At 43.8% G+C, this 20,514-nt stretch overlaps 2 protein-coding genes across 3 annotated transcripts in view; both read right to left on the bottom strand.

Annotated features, from left to right (window-relative positions):
- The window catches only part of ptpn4a (protein tyrosine phosphatase non-receptor type 4a), a 75,150-nt gene extending 66,766 nt beyond the window's left edge, over positions 1-8,384 (bottom strand). For both annotated transcript variants that reach the window (XM_086219737.1, XM_086219736.1), the window contains exon 1: positions 7,827-8,384. The gene's annotated coding sequence lies outside the window, so the exon portion shown is untranslated. The remainder of the gene's footprint in view (positions 1-7,826) is intronic.
- A 3,725-nt stretch (positions 8,385-12,109) lies between these two features.
- Positions 12,110-16,267, bottom strand: tmem177 (transmembrane protein 177). Its single transcript, XM_086221166.1, has 3 exons — positions 16,131-16,267; positions 14,164-14,422; positions 12,110-12,980 (listed from the first exon to the last, which is right to left on the bottom strand). Exons 2-3 carry the CDS (start codon positions 14,362-14,364, stop codon positions 12,249-12,251), a joined length of 933 nt encoding a protein of 310 aa, XP_086077292.1. The 5' UTR covers positions 14,365-14,422; positions 16,131-16,267; the 3' UTR covers positions 12,110-12,248.
- Positions 16,268-20,514: the final 4,247 nt, after the last annotated feature.

Genomic DNA, 20,514 nt, shown 5'->3' with positions numbered 1-20,514 from the left:
AAAAGAAAGAAAGAAACTGGAGAATGTTTGTGACCACAGACACGGAAATTTAACAAGTAAACCTATGGTTCAATGGTGCTGACACCATGCAATAATGTGAGAAGACTTCCACTGTCAAACGGGCACTTCCATCATTCTGCACAGGGAAGCTCAAACATTCTAATGTAAGGACCAAGACGGGAACGTTAAGTTCATCAACCACTGAAAAGCATTAATTATGCATCACTTTTGGCTCTGGTCTCTGACTGTGTCTAATATAATGCCTTTTTATTGCACTGAAGTAGTGAAACAAATGTATATGAGCCACAAAAGGCTCTATTTCTTTTTTTTTTTTTTTGGCAAGCTAAAAAATGCTTAGCCAAGTGTAACCTGGGTGCTGCATTTATAGACCCTTAATGAACACTGTAAATTCTCATGGAGGGAGACACAGCCATTATTGGCTCCGACCCACTGTTCTTAAGCAACTGTGTCCTTTGACCTCCTTTGGTATTCAGAACTGGTTAAACAGCTGTCTCAAAAGGCTGACCTGAGGATCTGAAGTGGACGTACACACACTCAGCTCAGGTTGCGCAAGCAGCTAGAACTGAAAGATGGCAGTATACCTTTAGGAAAGGGTGTGTGTATGTACACACGTATGAAGATGTGTTCCTGAGTTCCTGAATTTTGGAGCAGGGTGATGGGGATGGCTGTGGGGGGAAAGGACAAGCCATAACTGGTACTGGAGCATAACTCTTGAGTAAAGTCAGAAGCCAGCTGTACTCGCATACCTGAGGTGTGTAAATGTGGGGGTTGGGCTGCAGGGGAGGAGAGACCTCGTTTTCACATGAAAAATGTTTAGGTCTAATCATATCCAGTGGTTGCGCCATAATAATATAATGACATATTTTCCTGGAGCAGTGGTAGAGAGGAAGGACTGATCTCATTTTATTTTAACCCCATTTTGACTCCGGCCTCAGTTTGAGGGCAGTTTACATCCAGGAGGCTTGCTTATTTTAGACTCCTGACCAACACTGATACACTGATTCCCAACACCGCAAAAGTGAAGTCCTACATTTTGTTATTAAATTGAACTACATTTCAGAGTATGTACTTACATTTGAGTAATAAAGCCCTGGTAATATACCCCTGCAGATTCAAATGATGACCATAAACCTCAGACGGAGGCTGGAAAAATACGGATTCCCTAAACTTGGACTGCAATAATCATTAGCAAAGCAGTAGAACAACGGAGGGAAGTGGTTCCTTTCTGAAAAAAAAATACCTCTCTCCTTCAATTGTTTTCTTTTACAATATATCAGTGATCTAAATCCAAAAAACCCTTTAAAAAGTACATCTCTGATCCCTCACAATCAAAGAAAGACAAACTTGATATTGAGGCAGTACACCTGTGCTTTTCCTATGAGGACATGTCCAAAAAAATGTTCTTTGACAAAGACCTATCGACCGTTTCTATTTGAAAATCCGGTGAAGGCAAAGATGTAAGAACAGAGGGAATGTGAACAGGCTCAGTGTGTTTGATGGTAACATTTCTCCATGGCGGCCCGCCACGCCAAGAAAATCCAACTCTCAAGTGGCTGATGTCAGGATGCAGGAGGACAAATTGCAGAAGATATCAAGCGCCACTTTATGAATTTGAAAAGATAAATGGAACCAACAGAAAAACAACAGGGGCTTTTGCTAAAATGTAGATGACATAGAACAGTTCAGGTTCCCCTCCTCGCTGCCGAAGCTGAACATAAAACTCCGGTGCAGAAAGGCTGCAGTGAACACACCAGGTGAACCAGGTACAGTGGAAAATAAAATATTATTTTAGTCAACAACAACTTGATGTTCTTTCCTGGAAATGAAAATATTTGCAACTCAAATGCCAAATCCCCATCTATCAAACCTCTTGCCAGAACAATATTTTCAAAAGCTTTACTGACAAATTGTTCAGAACCAGGTAAAATACAAGCTGCCTTCAGTTTGGTTTGACACAAATATTGAAATGTTGTAAATTCCAGTAAACATCCCTACTGCCTGGCCCTCGTCTCAGCAGCAGAGGACAGCTTGAAGGACTTCTGACTGACGTCGGTGTTCTTCATTAGAATACTACATTACCGAGATCAATAGGAAGGTTATTTCCTGAACAAAAGTCTTTCCCCTGCTAAAAAAGAATAAATCAAACACTGAGTCACATGGCCAATGTATTTTTATCCTATTGTTCTCAGGCAGACAATAATTAATTTTACTGTTGGCTTAAAAAGATATTTTAGATGTTTGAATGATACTGAGACTGAAGTGCTAACAGATATTCCATCTTTTATTTTCTTACCAATCAAAAAAATAAAACTGCCACAAATAAATGGTCTGACTTACTGTCAAAGCACCTTTGCTCTAGCTTTCTGTTGCTCTCGTATCTGGCACAGAACAAACACAGCTTCCATTCGGGCTTGAAAGATGGATTTCTTGAAAGATTTGCACCTCGGCAACAGACCACTAACCAGCTCACTCTCTGAGAACTATCTGCCTCAACATTTACGTGAACGGACGACTGTTTGGCCCGTTCAGCTCAGGAACTTGAGCTCTGGACAAAGCAATCTGACCATTTACCCACCGGTGACATGTTGGGCCAAAATACAATTTGTACTTCATGTAAAAACCGATGCAAGATGCAAAACACTCAAGGAAAAAGCAGCTCAAAGTGACTCTGCACAAGTCTGGTTGGTATTCAGCCACTGTAAAAGAAAATTGTCAAACTCAGTCTATCAATAGCTCTGCTTGCAGCACTTCCCAGCTCCAGACAGGCCATTCCAAAGGGTTATAATGGGATGGGCAGGAGGCTGGTCCTCTTGGTTAAACATGAACAGGCTGCTCTTTGACAGGGCTGTCACCAGCAGCCAGCATGGGTCAAAGGGAGCCTGGTCTCACTCGAATAAATAGACAGATCTTAAAGGTAAATAGCACTCAAATGGAAATGAGCACAAGTGTGAGTTTTCACTAAGTGACTCATTATGTAGAGTGTTAAAATAATCAAATTGGTAGCACTGGACGGACGGGTATAAAGAGGGTGGATGTATGGACTTTGAGAACCAGACGACATGTTCACCATGAATCCAAAGGCTGAGAATGTATCTTGTCTGCAGCCAGCAGTCTTCTTACCAACACAGTCAGTTTACGCCACACTAAGCTGTCAGCACAACTGGGAACCATGCTGAGTGGTATACAGACACAGTGGCTAATGCCCAGTTCACGCTACACAACATTAGCCCTGATTTTCCACACGTCATTGGTTTTTGGAGCTGGCCAACCAAAGTCCCAGATCAGGGGCAAATCCACCTTGCAAACTGGTGCCCAAGAGTAAACTGTGGCGCATCCCAGATATCTGGAGGCCGAAATATCAGAATAGTCAGTAACGGACGCATGACATGCACAGTTGCATCTGGGCTTTAGATAGAGCTTGAATTAACTGAAATAGTCTAATTGCCCAAGTATGATCTTGAAAATTTGAATTATACACCCAAGTATGTCTGCCTCAGAGGTGGCAGCATGTCCTTTTACAGCTGCTTGCCATCAGACATCACAAACCAAATAAAAACAACAAAAAACTTAACAAGCGGCATCCCGGTCCCCTGACAACTCCTTCTGTATGATGTTTGCCTCCTCATCCGTCCTGTAATGCATTTTTTCTTCTTTTTTTGTGTCATGGTTTCACTCGCCAAAGTGACTCCTTACTTTACTGTGCGACAGTTTGACCTCCAGGTCAAACACCCGGGGGGAGCTAGAGAACGTGTGCAGAGCACCAGGCCAACTCGGCTCTGACCCGAAGCGTAACCCTCCAGGGAGTAATGTGATTCCCAACTACATTATCAAGGTGTGTTAGTCCGACTTTGAACGGTACGAATGCAGACTAACATGTTTACATGCATTTCAAAAGCCCACTTTTACAGAACACAATAATTTGACTTTTTCTTTTTAAAACATAGTGCGTGAGAGCACAAGACACAGAGCGTTGGGAAACCTGGGAGGGGTTTTCTGTGACAATAGGTGTTTGGATTTGCCAACTCCGACCAGTCCTGTTGCAGCTAGAAAACACTGGCAGTAAATAAACACTTCTGGAAACAGGCTAGCAACAGCAACGTCCAAACCGCAGGTACCTTTCAAAATTCTACAATTGTTTTTTTTTTCTATAATGTGGAAAACTGTAACAGTTAGAATAATCTCCTTTCATCCAGAGCGAGTATACCAAAGTAGCTCAACTTGTTCTGAAAATAAAACCAATATGAGGTTCCCGGGTGACATGTCAAGTGATTATGATGTGCACGTATAATTGAGGGAAAACCATGAGCAGGTGAAAACAATCGAACGGTTCAAAAGTTGAAGCAACCAGAAAAATCAAGATACTGCAAAGGTTTTGATGCAACGTCATTTGCACATTTCACCACTTGTGCCAAGGAAAAGTTTGTTTTAACAGGACTGAAGAGAATGATTATCTCCACCACGGACGCTCCCAGTAGTGGCTACGTTTACAGAGGCGGCAACAATCTGAGTACTGACCCAATACTAAATGAGACAACATTTTGAGGCGTTTCCCAGAGTTGCTTTTAAAATATTCCTTTGGTGTTCCAAAGCGTTTGGGTGTACACACAGCTACCAGCTCCACTACGCAGGCTATTTTCTTCAAAAACAACTGTTAAGTCACATTTTTTTTGCAGCTGTCGTCTATGATCGTCCTTGCCAGCGACAGCATTGGCCAACAATTACTCAGTGTTGAGAATACGAGACAAACCTGGCATGAAGCGCTAGCTACGCCACAGGATGAGAATACCTTCAGCGAAGGAAGTAGCGATGTGATTGGCTGAAAATAACTGGTACATAGTGCATCACAATTTACCCCAGTAAAATTTGACCACTTTGCCTTGGGATGTGACGACAGCGCCTACGTCCTGACTTGGTCCCCTGGGGCCACCCTGCCCTGTGTTAGCAGGTGCAACGTATCCCTCCCCCTTTTACCCCCTCCACACCTGTGTCTCCTCCTCCCTCCTGCATCAGTCGCTCCATCACCCTCTCTCTTCACCTCTCTTTACTCACACACACACACACACACACACACACACACACACACACTTCTGCTGTACACCATGGGGATGTTCAGGTTCAGGTGTGCTGCTCAAGTAAAGCAGGGCCACAGGCAATTTCATCTTTACCACCTGGGTAAGTTTGGTAACCCCCCCCCCCCCTTAAAACACAACTTCTTGAAGGTTTAAAAGAGCAAGAAGCAAAGTTCCATCCAGGATCCCACTTGGTGTCAGTTCTGCACTTAGAACAGTTGCAGCAGACAATGGAATCGGTCTGACTATTTCAATGTCTACAAGCAAAGTCCATGACAATCTCTGCCACGATGTCGCCATTTTCACCGTGTTTGACAGATCACCTTAAATTCAGAGTTTGCCCCCTGACACAGTTGCCTTCCCTCCACCAGGCTTCACTGACACCTCTCCCTGGTGGAAGGACACTCAAAGAGCGTAGACTTCCACCACTACCAATGTAAAAATAAATGTTTCAAAAAAAATAAATACATAAAAATTCAAAATGGTCAAACCACAGGAAGGTGACTGCTGTTGCTGCTGAAAGTTGACTCTGGTTCAACTTTTCTGGGCTGCAGCAGCGTGGCGGTCCCAACTCCACGGCAAAACTGTTCTAATCTAATTCAAATGAATAGGAGAGTCTGCGTTTTCACCGCAGCGCTGGATCAGGTCTGAATTCAGCCTGAGTTGCTGTTACTGTAAAAGTTACAAGCAATGTGTTTGTTTGGCCTTTGATTGCAAATAGTAATAATGTGAATAATATTTCTGCACGAATAGCGAGTGCACCTCATTCAAATCTGAACCAAACTTGGCGGTTACACTGAGGAGCTCTGACAGTATCACTGCCGTTACACCACCAAATCGGGAGCTTTTTGTTTTTTTGTGAAACTTTGTGAAAACTGTCAGCTGAAACATTGCAAACCATTTTTGAGTTTGAGGTAACTTGAAAAAAAAAAAAAGAACAAACGAGTGTGACTTCGAAACATAATAGGGTCTTCGCCAGGGACTGGCTCAGGCCCTAAAAAAGAAAGAAAAAAAAAGCAGTTTCATTTATTTAAATAGGTATTCCCAAGGAGAACTCTGTTCAGAGGAGGGGATTGTGTGAAAAGGATCAGTGGGAAATGCGATGTTATGAGGCGTTGTGGTCAGCATCAACTTGAGGCGATGCGTAGTTACATTTCAAAGCACACGAGGCTACGCCGGCGCAATCTGATGCACAACTATAGACCAAGATTCACGGCTACGAGTGTAAATATAACCTCCTTGGAATAGGTAATAACGCTAGACACTGGTATGACCTCATGTGATCAGATACACAGGGGGATTAGTGTTCCTCATGACTGATCCCTGGTGATCCCCTAACCACACTCAAGGGGCTGCTGATTTTAGGATATGCTTGAAAAAAAAAAAAAAAAAAAAAACAGTTCCCAGCAATGTGATTCCATTCACAATTCCTTCCTCCGCTGTCCCCAGCAAACTGAAATCCCATTCATAACCGATTCTGACAATAAAGCATGATCCTCCAGTCCTCCTTTGGAAGCTAGAACGGAGGAAGAGACAGAGAGAGACAGAGAGAGAGAGAGCGAGGGAGAGAGAAAGCCAAGCCAGGGAGATAGAAGACGAACGGGGCAGAGCAGGGTGCATATGATATCAGCAGCAGCAGCAGGCAGCAGCAGAGGAACCGACTGCGACCCAAAAGATGTGGCACGGATGGTGGAGGATTACGTCATCGAGCAAAAAAAAAAAAGAAAAAGAAAAAGAAAAGGAGGACGCCTCATCAGAAGCAGCCTTCACTGCCATTACCGATCATCACATAGTTGGCACCTTTTCAGACAGCAGATACGGGCTGTTTGATATTAATTATTAAGTGATAGGCTCAGCAATTAATGATGCACAGACTGCTGCGTATCTGCACGGGCCTTCTACTGGGGCATTTCAAAATTACCACAGAGATTGGTTGTTGTTTTTTTCTCCCCCCCCCTCTAACGGATTGGTAAATGTCACTTAGGTTTTAATCTCCAGGGCTGTGGCAGGTTGTGTGAAAATATATGAAGGCGTCCACGAAAACAAACCCAATTGAGCAGCATCACCACTAGCACGGTAACTGCTGCTGACGATAATAATAAAAAAATATTGACAATAACGATCATATGAATATGGGAATGCCATATTTAAAAGGCCACATAACTGCCACCGCGCTGGCTCCCATTGAACGCCAACCGGGGGCTGTCATTAAAGGGCTTATTGTACACTTACAATGAAAGAGCCCATTTAAGCATATACGTTCCCGTTAACAAAGTTTCATCAACTGAGATTAAAAAAAAAAAAACCTCAATAAATGCCAAATACTGCGCACGATGGATTAGCTGGCATATAAAGTAAACTGCGAGCTCCTGAATGAGCTACAGCGTTAGCAAACAATCGGGCTACGCAACCGTCGACTACTGAGGTTAATGAATGAAACGCATATTGCGGCCTTATGTTTCTATTAATGAGCTCCAAAAACAACAAGAATTTTTTTTTAAAATTACAAACAAGGCTCTTTGGAACAGCTTTGTCATAAATGTGTTTTTTTTTTCTTCGTAATTACTTGACATTTTTAGCAGCGCTGGGCGCAACTTAGGATTAAAGTGACAGCTAGCTAGCTAGCAAGCTAGCTAACGTCAACTGGCTGTAAAAAAAAAAAAAAAAGAAGAAGAAGAAGAAAAAAAAGAAGAAAAAAAAAGCTGTTCGCCTGTGAATGAGTGTCTTCTTTCTTACCGTCATAAACTGCTCCAGGGGCGTCCAGTTTTTAAGGAATATACTTTTTGTTTGTTGAGGAAATGGTTTATGAAGGGGCGATATAGCCCAAACATTCAAGATCAGTTCACCCGCTGTCGATGAAACCCAGGCTTCATTATTACAGTCCTCATCAGTACACGGAGTCCGCCGCTGCTTCACACACATCCATCCAGCAGAGCGGGGCCTCCTCCTCCGGGCACGACCATGCGACTGGCTCGGCGACGACGACGACGGATAATCCACAAAACAGGAGTCCCCGCAGTAACCATTGGCTAGACACGGCGGCTATCAGTCACTGCAGGTCGAGAGAAACATGAAACAGAATCCCAAAACGAGCCGTTTAAAATAAACAACAGCCACCAAAAAAATAAAAAAAATGAGGGGAATCTGTTCAAAGCCAACTTTTGAAATAGCCGAACAGCTTCAGACTTTGAACGCTAGGAAGAAGCAGATTTCTGACTTTCCCGACATGCGCCTGCTCGTTGTTGTCAGCCCTCCATGGTCTCACTGCAGCAGCTGCTTTGCTGCTCCTCTTGCAACACAGCAGCGTTAAGCAGGGCGACGTCATGGCGCAGGCGAGCGCGGGGAGGGGGCGGGGCTACATTGCGGAGGGGGGCGGGGCTATCGTGTCGGAGGAGAGGGCCCGCTGTTTGTTTTAAGAGCGCACTGAGAGTCACTCGGTGTTACTGGAGACGCAGTTGTGCGCGTTTCCCATTTATGTACCAACCAATGGAAGAGCGCAAGTGTCGGCCAACAGACGGAGAGCAAAAAAGTGGAAATTTGGGCTTCATAATTTGATAATGTTGGCAAAATATCTACGCAAATTGTCTCTTGAAAGTAGTTCCCATATTAAACGCATATCTAAATGAGTTGATACAGTATAGAACCTCTAAAAAACAAACCTCTGTGACTCTTTATTTCTTTTTTAAGGTTTTATCCCCCCCCCCCGGTTCTATCAAATTTCTTATACTTACACAAACAACCAATATAAAAATAATGTTTTGCTCCATAAAGTTTTTGTTGTTGTTGTTGTTTTAAGGGATTTCTGCCTTTCATATATTTTATGCCTCTTTATAATGGAGGAGTAGGCAAAAAAAAAAAAAAAGAAAATCTCCAAATTATATTCTTACAAATTTTGGTTTAATCTGAGTTTTTTTTTTTAAAGTTTAAAGATAAAGGCTCATGGCTCATTCATGTACTGTAGTATTAAAAGTGCTCAAACCAAAGCAAAATAATACACAATGCTCATTTTAGGTACCAAATAATCTGCAGGAAATGTGGACTGTAAGCTTACTTGCTGATCATACATGTGGATAAATCTATTGCATTATAACAGCCCTGCAATAAACTCTCCCTTCAATTTTGTATTGAACCAGTTCATTTCTTTTACTGGTTCTTCTGGGAGACAGGTGAGTTGCAGTTGTCCATCTATTAACAGCCTACGAATTACGCCCAACAAAATGTAATAATATCAGGAACAACTCACTGTCAGTGTAACGAGGAAAATATGACCACAGAGTCTCTGACTGCACTGATCAGTAGAGAAATGATGAGCGTCATACGCTCCGGATGTTACGTCACCAAACGGGGACGCCTGTGAGACGCCGTGGACTGACGTGTGTCCGTCATACAAAACGTCAAATGAGTGAGAAGTTGTCGGAGGAAATGTGTCGCACCTTCCCAGCAGGGTTCCAGAGACCCGCAGAATCTCCCTGGAAGCAAAATTAATCGGAATCTTTCAAAAAAACATTCATCTCTGAATTGTTTGCGTCTGCATTTGCAATTTCTCATCACGCCTGACTACTTTTCTGTACTGGAGTCTGAATTTGAGAGGGTATGTGATTTTTTTCTTCTTTTCTTTTTTTAAAAAGATACATTTTTCTTCTTCTGCTTCCCTTTTATGTCCGTTCAGATGCAGCATGTGCAGCTTTGACATTCTGGCGTGCCGCAAAGGGACGCTTGGGAGAGGCAATGTGGGCTGCACTGACCTCAAGTGGCACAAAAAAGGAAACAGCCAACAATGCAGCGAACAATGAGGCATTGTGGTGCTGTGAATGGTGCGCTATGAAGCCAGCAGATGAAGTGGAGGCATGAGAACAAGACAGTGAGCCCAGTGTTGTTCGTATGCGTGGCAAAATTAAAAAAAAAAGAAACAAAAAAACAACAACCAACAAAACAAAACAAAAAGAAAAGCCACCCTGTTGTTGCAGGAATGATGGACTGGATCTGAAAATTGAGTCCAAGCTTCTCATATCCAGTGTTTATCAAAATGTACGCCTGCTCAGGTCCTCCATGTGACCTGATCGCAAAGGAAGGATTTGGTTAAACTGGTTCAAGCGGTGTTTGTAGAAACAAGCGGCGCATCGCTGAAACAGATTCAGTGTCTTGCTGAGAGCAACGGGTTTATGTCCAATTCACACGTGAAAAAAAAAAAACTCCAATAAATTTATGTAAAAAAGAAAATCACATTATTTCATTTATATCTATGAAGACAAGTGAACATATTTAATGAGTTTTAGTAACGAAAAGTCTTTACTCACTCAATGTTACTTTAACTATAAACCCTTCATCCTTCTTTCCGTTTTTCCTACATTTTCTGGCCCTTTCTCAGATTTCAGCCCCCTGGGAGCAAGAGAGTGGTCGTGAATGTCTGAGCCTTGCTGGGCTGTAGAGGGGTGACCCCAGGAGTCCCAGTGAGGTCGATATCAAAATGATACACAAATCAAGTGTTTCTCGGGTTATTTGGCCAATCTGAGAGCCGTACGCTGCTCATCTCCCTGACGAAGCGCGGCTATTTATGCCTAATCAAGCGAGAACATATAGACGTGAGGGGGGAGTGGAAGAGGATGAACCCAGAATGAATCAGAAATCCGATTTCCTTTTTTTTTTTTCAGAATTAGGAATTTTCTTCCTTTCACTTGCAGTCAGAATTTTGACTTTATTCCTGGACCTTCTTGGAAACTCAAAAGCCTCAAGTAAGAATTCTTGGAGTGAAAGCAGAAATCTGAGTTACTGCCTTGAGAGTCTTTAGTCAGAATCCTGAGTTATAAGTCAGAATTGCAACCCCCCCCCCCCCCCCCAAAAAGAAAATTAAAACACTTTTTTTATTTTTTCCAGGAACAGGAAACACGTGGCCTTTACCCTGTTCTGTAATTCCCTAATAAACCAGTAAGTATTCTGGTAAATTCCTGTTTTTCCTCACATCAGAGAGTGTTGACCCAGATGAGGGTGAGGGTGAGGGCGAGGGCGAGGGTGAGGGCGAGGGTGCTTCAGACTCTCAGACAGCAGAGGCTCATAATGTGTTGACTTTCACTGCAGGACATTCCAGAGAGGCACTAAGCTGAGCGGCCAAACTCGAGCATCCAAAACGGCAAAAGAAAACCTGTCTCATTATTGGAGAGCATTGTGGGTGGAGGTCGGTGTGAGGTGAGGTGAGGTGGCACCACTGATCCTGGATGAATCAGCACTGCGTGACAATTTCTATGTTGGGTCTAGAATCAACCAACAAATTTTCTGCTCTGTGAATAAATGTGTGACCAGTAAAACTGGCTGCAAAAAGACAGCATTGTCATTTTAATTAGTTGGTGCCAGGCCAGCAAGGCGCATTCTTGAGGGACGAGGGGGATCAATTGCTCCTGCTGATGGCTCAGATCTGTACTCTGAAATAAAACAGCTCATTTCTGATGACATCACACGACACGCCTTCAGTCATCGGAGGATGTCACCATGACTATCAGAACACATCTCCTGCAGACACAATTCTTTCTCCAGGCTCCCTTTAGAAAATCAGTGATTTTCCAGCAGCTTTGAATTTGCCCTGTGGTTTCCATTGGTTCAGCAGGCCCAGCGGCGTGGCTCGGGTCTCCGGCGGTGCGGCAGTCTGGCTGGACCCCAGGAAGTGGAAGCTAAGCTTCAGGCCCACTACATGACATGGCAGCAGTTTTTAAATCAATAATTCCAAGGCTTTTAATTTGGATAAACTGACCACATCTCAGAAACGTAAATGACTGCTCTCCTACCTGAAACTACAAGGTAATAAAGTCTCACATTACAACGGCTCAAGCTAGCATGAAATGGCAGACATTGTGGGTGGAGGTCGGGGTGAGGTGAGGTGAGGTGAGGTGGCACCCACTGCTGGACGTGGTCTCAGGACTCAGATTAGTCGAATACTTATGGAAGCTCTGTGTTTGGGGGTGGACAGAACTCAATAAACGAGAACATTCAGCACACACGCGATGACAAATTACCACGAAAAATACGCCGATGATGATTTGCTTAAATTTATTGATGCTTAAATAAAAAAGAGGGATGCTCCCAGCCCGCCAAGTCCATCCAGAGATGAGAACATCTTAAGAGTGGCCCCTCACAGTTGTTCAGGTAACCTCCGTCCAATGTTGCTATTTATAGCTTCTCCTTTTTTAGCAGAGAGAGGATCCTGTCCCGCCTGGATGTGTACGGCGTGTGTTTCAGCCGAAGGAGGTGAGCAGGAAACAAGTTCCCACTGGGAGCATAAACCTCCTCTCCTTTTTGCCCCATCAGTGAGCGCAGTGTCTTGTTTCTGGACAGAATCTTATCGTAAAACTCTACCCCTCCCTTGGCGTAATCGAGGGACACTCGAGCTGCACGCCGGTCTGAGTTATAATCAATCCACTGGCTGAGAGCATCCGAGGTGAGGTAGTAGGACACGGCGCCAAGCCCCAGTGCTACAAAGTTCACAGCCCCACGTAATATCAGAGACCCTGCATGGAGCCCAAACATCTGTTTCAGGAACACGCTGTACACCCAAACCCCGCCCAGGCAGAGCGAGGCAACAGAAGCGCTCATCACAGGGCCTCCGGACTGCAGGCGGGCCACCTCCCGCGCTATGGCAAACTTCTTAGCCTCCAGGGAGAACACCAGCGACTCCCTGAGGGTGGCGCCGGCGTCACTCTCCCACTCCACTGTTTTACCGTTGATAAAAATGACACGGTTTGTGATTGCACCCGTGTCATCGGCGCTGCTGTTAAAGTTCGCCGGAAGGCCGATTTGAGCCCCCGCGGGAAGCCACGGGACGCCGGCACCGACTGGCTGGAACCCAAAGGAGGCGAAAGCAGAGAAATTCTTCAGTGAGCTGATTCCATAGTCCTTCAACACCTGCGGATGACAACAGACACACTTGGACTTCAGCAGAACCTCCTTCGCTGCACATTGTGATCTTGTGTTTGGTCACGCACTGGAATTCTGGGCTGCTAACATACAGATGTTTGCAATAATTGGCAAACAATGACTGCCAGGTTACAAATAAGCATAAATGAAAACTGGGGATGCAGGATAATGTTGACACATCCTTATGAATGCAGATTTGGTCATTTTTTAATAAATCACTGTTGGCCCGATTTACTGAAGAAAGCAATGAGGGAAATCCCCCCCCCCCCCCACCCCCAAACACTACTTTTTCCAATTCCCGACATTTTCCGGCTGTCCCCTGAAACTGAGGAAGTTAAAAGAAACTCTCCAAGTGGAGCTCAGCCTCGCTGCTCTCTCCTTGTTCAAGTTTGGCTGCAGGAAGATTCGTGTTTATACGTCGCTTGAGACCAGAAATCCGCGCGTAACCAGCGATTTTCTTTTGGAGTCGAGAAGAGGAAAACAATCGCTGCTGTTGCAGTACTTCTGTTTCTGAATAATATACAATAATAATCACCTTTAATCAGAGAACTACTGAACAGCCAAATCTGACTCAACACGTATAAAAAAACAAAACAAAACCGTCAATGTGTTTTGTGTTTTCCAGGGAGTAAAAAAATATGAATATCGTATAAACTTCACACACACAATTTACACATCAGTTAATATTGTTTTACCAGTCAAATCAGTTATAAAATATCAGCAAATTGGCAAAAAAAAATCCAATATGGCACATCCTTAATAACTCTCTCAGTTTAAGTCTTTTCATGTCCACACACCGGTTTTTGCCATCATTTTTGCCGGTGACAGTCGGGACAAGTTGAGCATCGGCCGCTACTAATACACCACACGTGTCAGTGCGTGTGTGATTTTAACTCTGAATAGTATTAAAACAGAACAAACTTTACTGATCCCAGGGGGACATGTTGACACTTGGACACCGTTTACTTTATGAAATCTAGGGTTTGTGTGCTCTGTGAGTTGTTACACGGAGTCACTGTCAGGACACAGCTTTGTAGTCTGTAGTTGCCGGTGTAGTGAATTTGTAGTTGTGATGTCTGGTTGTTGTTGTGCATGTGAGAGTTAAAAAACAACAACAAAAAAACAGCATTAAGGGAAGGGAGGAGAAAGGAAAAAAAGCTTCATCCACTACCTGCTGGAAGATGTCCTGTAGTTTATCAGACAGCGTGTCTGGCTCTCCTTTGTGCCAGGCCTGATAGAACTGACGGTAGGTCACGTCAGGGAAGACATGGTAGAACATGTTGGCTGCAAAGAGGCCACTGCAGCTGGTGATGAGCAGCGGAGTCCGGTACCTCTGCAGAAGCACTGACACCTTGAGGAGGCGAGACACCATGTCTTGTCCTTGACTGAGTTTGTTTCTGGAAGATGCTTCAGACCTCTGCCGGTGGAATCTGCGTCGATAAATGATAGAATCACGAGTTTGCAGCAGAGCGGAACAGCAACGAGCAGCGTTCAACGTCTGACTCCCTTCTCTCCGAGTCAAAGGAGCTTTAGCCTGAAACAAGATCTGAGGTGAACACTTGCTTTAGACATTTTCACTGGTTTTTCCTCTTCTGTGGCATGAAGTACGTCAGCAAACAGCACGCTGCAAAATGTAGACGCTTCAAATGGAGGTTGCTACAAATGGCTACAAGAGACTGACGAGGTTGCTGCAGAAATTCAAAGTCACCAGTGAGGGAAGTATAAAGGAAGCTGAGGCGGAGAAAGAGTTGTGTCTTCGGTTTTTAAATTAATTTGGATAATTTCCTGTTAAATCCCTTAGGTTAGGGTTAAGTCAATGAAATTGTCCTTGTCGGTTAGCTGAACCACTTTTGTTTTTAAAGCGAAACTTGTTTTGCAGTTCAGACTTTGAATTGGGACATATTTCTGTCCTATGCACCCTTTTTTTTACCAGACAAAGGAGGGTTCAAACAACAGCATGGATCAGCTGAGCTCAAATGTGATTGATGCGCTAGTAAAGACAGAGAAAACACAATCTGCTACTTTTCATAATCCTCATAGTGGAAAAAGGACATAAACAAGGCCAAATCTGTGACAACATGTTGTTTTTTCAATGCATTTTATTTCAACTGTAGCAGTGAATCCACGTGATGCATCACTGGATAAAAAAATTAACACAGCAGTAAAAATATGCAACATCTCACAAACCAGTAGACAAACCTCAAATCCCCGTGGATTCACACGCTCCCATTTATAATAATTTCAATGATTCAGTTCTGTTCATATTCACTAGTTGTTGTTAATCTGTAGCTCAACAATAGCTGAGGTGTAACGTCAATCATTTCAATGAACATGCACAGAAAAAAAAAAATCTGAAAAGACATAAACAACTCAAATCAATGTGTGCGTTACCGGTGCATCATGATTCTCAGGAGTATGGACCTACACAGCAAACGGGGAACAACCCGTGTACTCCCACTACAAATACTAGACAGCAGCCTACCTGATATCGATAAACGTGTAATTTCCTTCTCAAAGGAATGGAGACTCAAGCTGTATCTGAAGGTTATGAATGACGATGGTTATGAAGTCAGGAGCACAGCTTCAATTTGTAGCACACAGTGAGTCTGTTGATTGACTCGATACTTGATGGGGTTAATGTGGTTCAAACTTACTGAAATTCTTAGATGCACTGTGCGTTATTTGTACTGTGCATTGTTTTGTGCGAGTGAATAACATCACTATTCCTTTCAGTGTTCATAATTCGTGCGCCACTACCGCAGCCCACTGAAATCGCTTTTTAATCTTGCAGCTTCCTTGTGGCTACGTTCAGCTAACGGCTGCTGCTATGACCATTATGACGATGCTAAATCCTGAGATTTGGGGAGCACGGGTGTTAAAAGGTTCCATCCCTACTTCTAAAGACTTGATATAGCGAGACTTCTCAGCTAAAACTCCAGGAACTCCCGCCGCAGGCTGCCGAGCGAGCCTCGCTGTTTCCCGAGCTTCACCTTCACTTAGCTTAGCGGAGCGACACGAGCGAACCTGGCGTCGAGCACCTGAATTCCACTCACTCACTCAAAGTGTTGTACTGGTCCCAAAAAAAAAAAGCAACCCCACATTTCTGCTTTCTCACCGCACACTAATGCTAATACTCACATGTTCTCCACTTCATTTCAAGGACAGACAGCTGGACTCATAAGACACACGATGACGTAAAGCTCCAGCCGTAAAGCGGCGAAGACGCCCGATGCACGACGGTTTTGCGACAATCGCTTTTGCGTCTTGTGTTGACACGTGATGTTTTCACTTCATTTCATTTAAAAAAAAAATGAGAAAATCTTAAACATCGTTGTGAAGACGCGTGTACTGGTAAATCTTTTGTGGACGAAATAAAGCTTTAGTGGGAGCTTAGACAGCAAGGATGGACGTGGCGTGATTGGAAGAACAATACCTCAAGTTTGTTGGCAAAAAACAGTCAATATCCATTCTTACAATTGATAGCCAACGAATAGAAGTAAAGTTTTCTCATTTTTATTTGATTAAATCATAAAAATTGGTGATGTTCTCGATGATAACTTTTGTATTTTTTTCCTCTCTGCAGTCGGAGCATCGGGCTGAGAGACTGCAGGCTGCCCTCACACATAAGAGTTAGCATTGATTTTATATGGTTTGTTTTTTTAGTCCTCTTTTGGTGTCATTCTGCAGCAATTTTTTTTTGTTATAAATTTCTTTCAGCGTGCACCTCAGAATATAGTTTCCAATACTGCGAACTCAAACCGTACATTTCTCTGCGGTCGCCGACCTTTGTCATAGGAGAGGTCTTTGCTGTCATCCTGAGTCAAGCTTAGCCATTTTCAGGTCTGTGTCTGTGGGCTCGGAGGCAGCTCGCTGGTGAGCAGCAACACTGCTGCTTCCCCAGAGGCCCTGTGGGAGCGTCCTCGAGCTGCCAGTTGCTCCTGATGAGTAGGCGGCACCTCGGACGGCAGCCTCCATCCTCAGAGTGGGAACGGGTGAAGGCGCTTTGAAGACTGTTCAGGTAGAAGGGAGCTCATCAGATACATTAAATTGACCATTTATCTGGTCCCTCTCACACACCATCATCTAGGACGTCTGTCAGTAAACTCTTGTCTGTTATTGGTTAAGACCTCTTGAGGTTATTCATGAAAATTAGAGTCCAAAGTTACTTGAATGAGGACAAACATCAATTAAGTAAGAACATTATTCTTAAATAGTACCAAAAAAAAAAAAAGTTCAAATTGTGAGGGAACTATTTTAATGGATTGGAAATGATCATTTAGACCCCACTTTCTCACGCCGGCACATCTTCCTCGTGTAATTCTGCCTCCTCTGCCGGCGTCCCCTGCGAGGCGGCCATAATTACAGCTGCGGTAAGTAACAGCACTGAAACGCAAATGTCAGTTTAATCTTTCCCTCCAGTCAGAAATATGGTTCATTCCCTGATCGAATGATGTGTGTGTGTGTGTGTGTGTGTGTGTGTGTGTGTGTGTGTGTGTGTGCGTGCACGCACGCACGCGCTGAGTTTGATAAGAGAAGACTCATTCATTGATCACATCTGATAGTGGATAATTCTGGATACTTCCCTGAAAATGAAAAATAAAACACCACCACCACCAACAACAACAAAAAACAAAGCGTTATTTCTATTGTGGGGGAGTTTATCAATTTTATGGCAAACACCACAGGACAACTTTTCAAGATTAAAAATTAATTTTATACTTCGAGCGCTAACCTGGAACGCACCAGTTTGATTTATTCGTAGTTCCAGTGCTGCCTTCGACTGTGGCTTTGTTGAAACTCTGGATTCCCCCGACTGAAGGTCATTGTCTGCTTCATTCAGAAGTTTATGGAAGCATATAATTAAAAAAAAAAAAAAAAAAAGATGTTAGTTAAAAAGATGACAATTTAGCTTAGATGAAAAAGATATAAGATAGAAAAGATAGTTTTTGATTTCTACCTTGAAATTGATATTTTCTTTAATCTGCTCATTTGGACTTTTCAATCATCCTTTTCTGTTATTATAGAATGTCAATACGAAACTCTTGTCATTGCTCTAATAATTGTGACTTCTTTGTCGAGTTGTTTCAGTTGTGTAACTGTGATTCACCGTGGTTTATCACACGTTGCTTCTTTTTTTTTTTCCTGGCAGAAATGAGCTTGAATAGAAATGTAAAAGTACACTATACTGAAACATAGTCTTTCCTGTTTCAGATGAAAGAAGTCAAGAAAAGCCAATTTTATGTATTGCGCTTGTATTTGTAGTGAATGTACACCAAGTCTTTTGTGTACGGTAGGAGCAGAAGTAGCAGATTAACTGTTGTGGGGTTCAAACCAGCAACCCTTCAGGTCCTACACTGGACAACAAAAGGGAAAGAACTTCAGGATCACTGGAACAGAAAGAGAGGTTGGTAGATCGCAACAGAATAAAAATAAAGTGCCCCCCCAACCGGCACTTCCTTTTTCCTTTTTCTCCCCCCGAGCCGCCGCTGTCATGATGAATAGGTGGGAACGCGTCACGACAGCCCTCTTGGTGTGTTCAGAGATGCTGGTCCCTGCAATCACTGTTTGCACACACGTGTTTTGGACGCTTTGCCTTGCATGTTGCCAGCACAGTCAAACATACATGCTGTCACATGTTGCGTCAAAAAAGAGGGAGGTGTGTGTGTGTGTGTGTGTGTGGGGGGGGGGGGGGCATGTGTGGCAAGTGATCTGTGACGATTGTCAGTAAGAGAGGCTTTGAGATGCAGCTGCATGCCTGCAAGCTGTTTAATTTGAATTTTAATGGCGTAGTGGGGGCCTGGTGCTTAAAATGCAAAATGAAAGCTAGAATTAGGAACATCAGGAGTTTGGAGCCTGGCTGAATACTGCGACGGAAGGGGAGCTGCAGCACTGCTGCTTGAGCCAGGAGTGAGGCGAGGGAGGGTTTTATCTTACTGCACGCCGCGGCAAACCTGAGAGTGAGAGTGAGCCACAGAGATACAGTTTTGGATCGCACAGCCAAAGGGCATTTAAAACTCATGGAAAGAAGTCATCCAGAGGTCACATAGATTTGTGCTTTCTCAGAGCCGTAGAGTGGTGCAGGAAGAATTCCCAAAACCCGGGGGGGGGGGGGGGGGGGGGGAGTGGGCATTGCGGCTCACACAAGCTTGAAATATTTTACAAGGTTTTATCCTCTACAGCATCAAATAAGTCAGTGAATACCACACTTGTTAATTTCAGTTTGAATCTTTATACCTACAAATCAATGGGCTATATTGGCACTTTATTTGGAAAAGACTTATTAACGGAGTGAAGGAGTAAGTCCTAAAACCTGGAAGTAAGTCAGCACTGTTTGTACATCCGTTTCCCTCCATATTTGTAGACCTCAGCACCAAAAACCCTATATAACATTTCATAGGATGTCATACGAGTATTTCATGAGAACGTTGATTGGCGAAAGCATAAAAAGGTTCAAGGCATTAAAAACCTGTAAAACTGGAGTCCCCTAGTTAAAAAAAATAAATAAAAAATTAAGAGGAAAAAATCGTTCACTGTGGAGCGTGGCTGTACAGCGTGCGTTTGCACATGTATTGTGATCAAGTTAGACTGTTTGATCTTGTTTAAAAAAAAAAGCTCACATGCTGTCTCCATGGAAACAGGAGGAAATGGAAGTGTGCGTATGCAATGTGTATAATAGGTGTTTCTGAGGGGAAATTCTGCGGCGTTCTGTTGCGATACAGCAAGTAAATATGTACACAATAAAGGCATCGCGGCGATTGCCTGCAGTGTTTGTGTCATTATTTGCTCCATGAAGGAGGTTGTGTTTTCGGCGGTTTGTTTGTCCATCAGCAGGATAACGCAATACGATACTGGTTTTCACCAAACTTGGTGAAGAATCCACTCACTTTTGGTGCAAATTGGTTTTAACGCCAACCGGTGGCAACAGGAAATGTCTCCAGTCGTTACAAACATTTGATTACATCAAAATTGCACTGTGTCGTCTTCATCAGGGCGGCCCAGAGGTGAAGAGGTCAGCTCTGTCGCCTCCCAGCAAGAAGGTTCCAGCCCCAGCTGGAGCACAGGGTCTTCCTGTGTGAGCCTCCATCTTCTCCCTGTGCCTGCTGGGTTCTCTCTGGTACTCCAGCTTCCTCCACAGTCCAAAGACATCAAGAGGGGACCAGGTTAATCCAGACTCTAAATTGACCGTAGGCGTGGCTGGGAGAGCCAATGGTTGTCTGTCTCTATGTGTTGGTCCTGCCATGGATTGGTGACCTGTCCAGGGGGAACCCCACCCCTCACCTGAAGGCTGCTGGAACTGAACAGCCCCCCGCCCCCCCCCAAACAGTATAAGCGGTAGAAAGTGGATGGATGGATGTCTTCAGCACCCTCTCACCCTGCAGAAGAGTCACAAGCTGCAGGGTTGTGAAAGGCCTAATCATGGGTACACAAAAGTGCCAGGGGCCAAAAGTTCACATTGGTGGAGGTATGTGCTCCCCGAGTGCTTTCTATTTATGATTAACTTCATGCTGAGGTGTGTCATTCC

Source organism: Aulostomus chinensis, chromosome 12 (assembly GCF_037954235.1).
Source record: "Aulostomus chinensis isolate RoL2024-O1b breed Wild chromosome 12, RoL_Achi_v1.0, whole genome shotgun sequence".
Classification (NCBI taxonomy): domain Eukaryota; kingdom Metazoa; phylum Chordata; class Actinopteri; order Syngnathiformes; family Aulostomidae; genus Aulostomus; species Aulostomus chinensis.
This window is presented reverse-complemented; position numbering and strand designations above follow the sequence as displayed.